General features: G+C 38.9%; 1 protein-coding gene across 1 annotated transcript in view; it reads right to left on the bottom strand.

The window, feature by feature from the left end:
• Positions 1 to 2,289: 2,289 nt before the first annotated feature.
• Positions 2,290 to 8,792, bottom strand: part of RNF17 (ring finger protein 17) — a gene marked incomplete at both ends in the record, with an annotated part of 46,567 nt that continues 40,064 nt past the window's right edge. The window contains 7 exons of the mRNA XM_084306235.1: positions 2,290 to 2,388; positions 2,779 to 2,968; positions 4,305 to 4,440; positions 5,249 to 5,399; positions 7,103 to 7,213; positions 7,689 to 7,838; positions 8,612 to 8,692. Coding sequence (XP_084162361.1) covers positions 2,290 to 2,388; positions 2,779 to 2,968; positions 4,305 to 4,440; positions 5,249 to 5,399; positions 7,103 to 7,213; positions 7,689 to 7,838; positions 8,612 to 8,692 — 918 coding nt within the window. The remainder of the gene's footprint in view (positions 2,389 to 2,778; positions 2,969 to 4,304; positions 4,441 to 5,248; positions 5,400 to 7,102; positions 7,214 to 7,688; positions 7,839 to 8,611; positions 8,693 to 8,792) is intronic.

Here is an 8,792-nt window from a genome sequence, read left to right as displayed (position 1 = left end):
CTAGAAGGTGGGTGGTGGGCTGTAGAGGCTGGTCATGGCAGTTCTGGCAGCCCAAAGTGGCAGTTCTTAATGTAATTCAGGCCCATGTCTCTGTCACAATGGTTGTATATGATTTTTAATAGATATAAGAACAACATTACATTTGAAAGATGATTGTAACACCTCTGGTATTTAGAACGGCATGTAGGACGTTTCAGCACCAAAACACATACTAAACCCATGAACTAATCCTTCCAGTGCTAGTATAAACTGGCAACTTGCAACACTTAGTGCACAGACTGGCTGTAAACTCTGTAGTTAAGTTTTGTACACGTATTCATGTCAAACACAGAAATGCACAAGGGGATGGGTGGTCAGGAGGTTCCCCCTGAATGTAAAGAAATGGCTACGCAGGTGACAACACTCTGTGATTCAATGGTACAAGCCCATCTGCTGCAACAGCCTGAACTGGACAATGCTGCCTTCCCTCTAACTCTGTTCATCTTGTTAACTTGGCAAAAAAATGAGCAAAATGTAACTTCAGCAAACTGAGTTCCAGCTACTACCACAAAGAAACAAGGGTGGAGCTCAAGCAGCACTTGCTGGGACAGAAACACACCTCTTCTGATCTTTACAGAGGGCAGAAAGGAGAAAGAATGGTTTTGGTCATAGATATTCTGGTCACACTTAAGTAGCCATTTTCAACACCATCCGAGCAGGGACTCAACTGGAGCTTACTTCTGAAAATACTTCTACCAAAAACAGGAACTTGCACTGAATGCAGGACTACAAAGTTAAAGATGCCCAGCCTCCTCCACTCTAAGGGCTACGGTCAAAGTAAGAAACTACAAAAGGTCATGCCAAAAATCAGGGAGTACCAAATAAAATGAAGCAGAAGTCTCACATTGTCACTACCAGATTTCTAGGACATACAGAGCACCTAAAACCCAGCTGGTTGTAATGAGATTCAAGCCATGTCCAGGGGCAGACACAAGCAATCCAGGTGAATTTATCTATTTAGGTATTTGTGAGAAAGTGAGTGTAACAAAGACCTCTAAGAGAATGAGAGGCTGGAGTCAGTTTTGTTTAAAGAGACTATCACCTTCACTTGTGTCTGATTTCAAGACTTGTATTTTGCTACACTAATTTCCTCTGTTTTCCCTTGATAATCTAGATGAAATTCTCCATGGGGTGACTGAAGCAGCTGAGCACTGAATATAAAGGATGCACTACACTAAAAAGGTTTCTTTGAATGTCTCTTTATAGCAGGAAAGAGAAGGAAGCTTTCAGATGTATGCTGAGCAGGCTCCAGTTTATTCTAACACTTTGAGTTGAACGCTACAGTGCCTGGAGTAGGAAGGAGGCGCAAGGACACCCAAGCCAAAAACAAAACACAGCAACAATGCAAATGTGTTTCAAAACAAAACGAGTAACATTCCCCACCTCCCAGCTGTTCATTCCTAGCTCCAGACTGGTACCAGGAAACTATCACCAAAGTTGACTGAAATATGAACAAGAGTTACATCACAGTAATAAAACTATCCTCAACATTATTTCTTCATCTATTTCCTTACTACTACACATTCATTCCAGCTACTCTTATTGAAGAATTATCACAAAACACCACTTAAGGCTGTATGTGAATAGATAGATAGCGAAGCTATCTATTTACATCTCAATTAAGAGTCAAAATTGTAAAAATCTATAAATGCAGATTAGGAGAGCGCTTCTTAAGTGGGAGGGAAAAGAACTACATAACATCAAGTTGGTTAAGGAATTCGAAAAGCCAAAACCCAAACCAGTCTTCAGTATTCTCTGTAGAAACCACATGGTGTAAAGCTTTTCAATTCAAGTATTCTGTGTTCAGAGGGATGGACATCCAGGAGTTACAGAGCCCAGTATGAGAACCACTGGCCCAGGACGTTGAGAACAAATGCTGAAAATTAAGAAAATAATTTATTAATATGATTGTTTGGATAGAGTACACTGCCACTCACCTGCTAGGAACCTTCTTCAATGACTACCAGCAGATGCTCCTCTTATTATTGCCTTAACACTCCTACGTTCCAGTACCTGTTAGTCCTTAAAGCTGTGTGTGCTTCAGTTATGTGTAACTAACTAAATTCCATTTTTAAACAACTTTTATTTAATTAGAAGAGTGGAAGTGTGGACAGAAGAATTTTTTTTTTTTAAATCTAATTCTGTTTGTGGTCAATCAGTTAGCATATTGAGACCCTAACTTAAAACTTTTGAAACAATGCCTCTTCGTGATGATATGAATTTGTAATTCGTATTCACAGTACTCACACGTCACTCCTCCAACTCTGCAAGTCCCATTTCTATCAGTTTCATATGAACTAGTTTTTGATCATCTTCATACAAGGAAATGGTGACCTCTGGTGAAGAAGCCTGAAAATCAAAGTTTTAACAGTTTTCAGAAACATGACAATGATCTGTTTAAACCTCACAGACCAACTAATTGTAAAAAGGACTTTGCTGGCTATTCTCACTACCAAATGGAACTGTGAATACAGAGAGTATTTCTGTAAAGGAAATTAAAGAAACTTTTTTTTCCCCCCCAAACCAGGAATGCTCAGCAATTTTTTTTTTTGATTGCAGACTTCAGGAAAGAGCCACATGATTTTTTCACTTCAGTAGCAGTTCCTTCATGGTAAATGGTTCAAGATTTTAAATTATGAGTGTCCACAGGAGAACAAGTACTCAGAAATTATACAAAGATTGCCAGAAAGAATTTTAGGCTGAGCTGAGCAAGAATGAAGAAAAACTGCTGTTTCTCACAAGTATGGAAGCAGAGAGCTGTTTTCCTTCAGTGCAGTCCATCATAGCCCACAGTGCTTCCACGCTCCACTCGGGACAATATGGGATTCTTTTTGCATTTGTATCACTTAACAGAGGTTTAAATCCAGCCAGCAGAGCTCGCACTGCCTGAACAGGATACTGCAGCAGGTGATGAGGTATGCAGCGCAGCCTGCAACAAAAATGAAGTGTTTGCCTGCAAGAACCTACCTGTCAAGCAAAACTGTCACTGAAAACAAAGAGACGGTTTTAATGGTTCATGGGACGGTTTTAAGGTGTGGAAATGGGGTCAGGGGCCCTGCTCTACAATAGCCTGCTGGTGTCACGCTGAACAATTCACCATGGCTGGGGTCTCTGAAGGACTTTGGCATCCTAACTATCATGAAGTAGGCCAGTGTCATACACCAGGCACGCTGGCTCCCCATTACAGCACCCACGGAGGAGTCTCAGGTGCCCAACATAGACTGGAGTGAAGAACAGAAGAGCAGGACTTCCAAGAAAACCAAGGGACACAATGCAGCCTCTACACCTGGTGCATCTGGACAATGATGTAGATCTTTGCAGTTCAAACTGCTTCACTCAAATGTCCTAGTCCAACTACTTGATGTAGTACCTTAGTTTTGTTTTTATCATCTCATCATTCACCTCCCTCTTTCCATCCCAGAAATAAAAGAATAGGGATGCTGAACAAGAAGCGCAACCCTGAAGTGTATCTCCTAAGACTGTAACAGCCCAGGAAGCAGGAAATCTGTTCAAATCCCCATTAAGTAAATCTGTAGCTGCTCCAGTGAGCAGCTAACAAAACTGCTACATCAGTCTACATCAAAAGCAAGTCAGTGTGACTTATTTATATAAAATGCAAGTGCTTCAAGAGAAATAATTCAGAGAAGCTTAGGGGACCATGAAAGCCTAGCGTCTGGGACATCTATGCCTGTGCACTGGTGCTTGAGGAGTAGTTCCTAGCAGCTCAGCATCAGGCAAGAACAGGGATCTGAACTTCCAGCTTCCTCATAAGCAGCGTGGGGCGTGCTTTGTTCAGTCACTTCCTTATCTTATTCCCGAGCTGTCTTCTACACAGGTTGAGCTGCAAAGGGTCAGAGGATTTATTTGTACAGAAACCAGGGACTAAGCCCTCCAGGTAAAACCTTCTTGGGTGCAAAGGCAGATTGTGAACCCAAGCCTACCTCACAGGGTATGAAGTTCAGTAACCCAATGATGGAGAAACCTGGTATTATAGTAACGGGCTTCTCCCAACTACCCCAGAGACAGAAGCAGGTGCACACCCTAGTGCTCTGCAGGCAAATTGTGTAACCAGCCACCTAACTTTCTCTCCAACTGAAATCTAATGCTGCACTATTACTTACCGTGTATCTATAGCTATAGACATGTGATTAATGCATTTGTGAAAATACACGCACCTGTAAATACTTATGATATAAGCACATATATACATACATACACATGCACACACATCCACATTTTACATGCATTTTTTTCTGATTATTTACTTGCTTGTTGGAACAACTGAAAAATTGCCATAGTCAACAAACTGAATCAGGATCTTATCAGGGTTGAGTTCTTCAACAGAGAGGAGCTTCGCTCTATACCACAAACCATCTCTGTATTCTACAAGGCAAGGCATTTCTGCAAAAACAAAAGCCCCAAAATACACTCAGTGCCATACAAACTAATTCTTGTCATCAATTCTGCTTTGTGACTGCGATTCTATTCTTTCTCTAATTCGTAATATTCTCTCTGAAATTCAATTCACAATCACTAGGATGTAATTTTAGTCAAGTTAAAAACAGCCAAACTGCTTCATGTTGGTAATTTCCACTTTGACTCTCCTGTACACTTCAGTTAGCAAACAGATCAGTCTTTTAAGGTGGATACTGCATAAAACCAGAACTTTACAAGTTACTAGAAACAAGAACTAGCACTAAGTAGTTTCTTCACAAAGTTCTAGATGAGTGCAGTTTATTATTTTAGGCCCTCTAGCTGTGGACAGGAGAACTGCAGTATGCCATGCCTGATCTGAGAAATTCAGAATTAAAGCAAGATGACACTCTCTAGGGTTCAAGTAATTTCCAACTCTAGATTTTCAGTACAGATCTTATGTCTTTTGAGTATTTAGTAGACTTCCAGAGCCATAACTTCAGGGAAGAATTTTATTATTGCCATATTCAATCTAAATGCTATTCATCAGCTTCAACACACAACAAAATTTGAATTATTTTCATCATCCCACTGAAAAACAGTAACAGAGAAGTCTCCATTTCACGCAAAGAACGCATAGTGTATCATATGATTATCATACAGATTTACTTTTTACTCTATTAGATTTATTCAAATATCCGTAAGTAACAGAATTATTCTGATTCTTTGAAAAGAATTTCAGGCTTTTGTTTATACACATGGAAAAACAGGTGGGAAGATAAATAAACTAACATACCTGTTCTGAAGTTTGTCAGGAGAGGAAGAGAATCCAGATTTTTATTGCACCATTTGAGGGCTTCATTGAGGCTGTCCAAGTTGCAGCTAGCATCTCCCTCTGTGGCAGACGGCTTGGTAACGTTCTCAGAAGGATTAAGACAGATGTATACCTATCCAAAGAAAAGGCTCCCATATTACAATTTTTGTAGGCTTTTTATGACCTTCAAATTCCACCACTAATCAAGGATTATTAGAATATTACCTATTTCCATCCTGGAAAGGTTTCAGCACTTACCTCTCCCCTTTCTTCTTTCCTCAACTTACAAATAACTTTCTAGTTACACATTTTTCCCCCCAAAGTAGAACAGAGTAACCATTTATTAACACCACATTTCAATATTAAAAAGAAAGAAGCAAAGGAATGCACTTCATAGAGAACATACCCATGTGAGATTTCACAGGTGTCCCTCATTAGGGTTCCTCCCTCCTACCACTTGGGGTAAAGAATCTCACTTTATAATGGCAAACCAGATTAATTTTAAAATTAGTGCAAGAAGTTCTGAAACTGCATTTTATTTGCTATGCAAAGACATTCCATTCATTTGATTTCTAACTGGGTCATCAGTATAAGGCTGCAGGTCCAAGAAAATGAAACTTTAACCAACACATAGACAAGTCATTCAGATTTTAGATCACTTAAAATGTCTTGTTTTTTAAACAGGGACATCGCATAACATTGATATTCTACAGATAGTCCTAGTAATTAATGAGTAGGCTATCAGTATTTGTAAATTCAGCATTATGATTCACCAGCCAGGAAGAAAATTAATTTTCATTTTCTTACTTGTACACGGATCTATAACCAAGCCACAACTCCATCATGCAACTGATACTTAAATATATGAGTCCAGAGCAGGGCCTGGTGTCTGTGATTATATACCATGATAAAAAGCACAAGTTAAATAATTTGCAAAAAATGAACCAAATACATGTTGGTTATCTCCTTCCCCTCTTACAGGGGAAACATGAGGAGAATCCAAGAAAAGCCCTTTTCTAATGTATCCTAACACTTTCATCCTGTATTTAGTCAAAACAATCGTCTGCATAGAATATACATTTTCTGGGGAAGATGCATGTAAGTAAGTTAGCGTAGTGACTTTGTAACCAAACCGTAATACTGAAACTTAAGGCAACTGCTTCTATACTGTAAAACCTGTTATTTACAGATTTACCAAAACAATACAAGCACTTCAACATAAATCAACCCACTCAAAAAACATTTTTGAGACAATCATCTTCTCGCTGCTTTGTTTTCCAGTCTCATCCAATATTCGAAGTCCACACAGGAATGTTTTTTTTTTTTTTTTTTGATCATCAGTGTTACATTTGCCCTTTTGCCTGGGAGACTGCACAGGGCAGCTGTGTGGGTATGCACAAAAAAATCAATGACCAGTCATCGACCGGAGACAGCCAGATGACTGTAATAGCCACAAACTGTTCACATTATTAAACAATATCCCAGAAATTTAATTTTTGGGAATAAAGAATATAAATCCTTAGTGTTCTGCTAAGTTAAAATTCAATGACCCACTTCCTTATTATACAAGGTGAATTAAGTACCATACTACAAACCTTGCAATTCCGATTTTTTTAGGGCAACAGGTAGTATTTATTTCACTATCCACCTGCTCCCCCGGGTTATTTGAAATGAGCTCATATACAGATAGCTGCAGTACTTGACCACCTGTATCAATACATAAGTAGCATTTTGTGACCTATTTTTCTATTATCTAAACTTGTTAGCTGTGATCATCAGCATGATGAGACCGCAGCATTTTCTGTCTGCAGTGTATGAGATGTTATCAACACTCACCTCCTTAGGGGACACAAAATGGGTAACTCTGACAGGAAAGGTATCTCCTGGAACAGGCAGTGGTGGCAATGTGTATGAAGGCAAAACTTGAGCGCTTCCTTCAAGCAGCTCCTAGACCAAGACGGACTTTAGTTAAGAGTCAGATTTTGTAATAAAATGCAAGCTTGGCTTGTGTGTGATTTCTGGTCAAAGGAATTATCTAGCAGCAACATGTCCTTGATAAACATATAAATCAAGTGCTATGAGAGACTAATTTATAATTAGGTTTTCCATGGTTATTCAGTCCTAATACACACAAATTCCGTGAACTGTATCACAATGATACTGGCTCGCATGCTACAATTTAAATGAGCAGTGACAGCAGTACACATTGTACTGCAGAATTGTTTTCTTTCCAGCATGAGTCGCTGCTTCAAAAAAATATACTACCAGAGAAATACCCTGACGAAATCACACCTACACTTGTTATGCTCAGGAGCAGTGTACTTGATCTTAATACAGTTTATATTTCTGTACGGTTTTGCAATATAAAAAATAGCAATCAACCGAAGGTCACAACAAGAAACTGGGTACTCTTTAGAGTAACAACAGCAGAAGCCCAAAATCTCACCTGCTTTGGTATGTCCTGACAGTCTTTAGTGACACAGAACTGCTGGTAGGCCATGAAGGAGGAAAGTGACATTCCATCGAAATACAGGCTGACAGACAGCTTGCCCCATGGGTTATCCGGTAGCTGCTACTTACACAAGGCAGAATAAGATTACAACAGTAATAGCACGACTGATGTTTTGGAAGTACTGACCAGGAGATTCTAACCTGCTATTCCTAATGACACCACACTCATTCCCTCAAAGACACAAAAGCAGTAAGGATTTCTTAACACCAATTACGGCACAAACTGGAACGTGACTGCATCTGTCTCTGGAATGGCAGCACCACCTAACCTGTGTAACACTGAAACATCATCCCAGGTTTGCTCGCTTAACGATAAACCCTTTCCTTTCACAATTTACCACTAGAAATTATTTGAAATTGCATTTTTTTTCCCAGACAATAGGTATTTGTTTTCCTATAAAGCTAATATATGAATTTAAGCATGCCCACATTCAATTATCATAGAATCATAGAATATCCTGAGTTGGAAGGGACCCCATAAGATTGAGTCCAACTTCTGGATTATGTTCAAATTATGTCCAACATTCATCACTTAAAATTGTATTTAGAAGAATTTACAATGTTGGTAGGTAAGATGTTGACAGAATACAAACATCAGCAAAAGTGTTAATACCTCTAAAGGATAAATTTAAGGCCTTGAAGTCACTGGAGAAATAACTTTAGCTTTCAATTCTTCCCTCTCAGAGGACGTAAAGACTAAGGATAAAATGTTTTATCTAAGAAATACATTTTTTGCTACATTCCTTCACCTAACAGTCATAATAGAAGTTAAAAAGAAAGCAAAAAAAAAAAAAAGGTAAGCATTGCTCCACATCTATGAATAAACAAAGTTACCTGAACATGTATTTCAACCTCTTCGTTTGTAAGTAGTTCTTGAAGGATGTGCACTGCATCCCGCTGCCAAAAATTTCCAACCTATTTGGTAAAAAGCAAGAAACCCCTAAAGAGTGAGGTGCTTATAAATAATACTATTATTCTTATAAGTAACACTATTATTCTTAAAAGAGATGAAAAT

Source organism: Netta rufina, assembly GCF_964035555.1.
Source record: "Netta rufina genome assembly, chromosome: 1".
NCBI lineage: Eukaryota > Metazoa > Chordata > Aves > Anseriformes > Anatidae > Netta > Netta rufina.
This window is presented reverse-complemented; position numbering and strand designations above follow the sequence as displayed.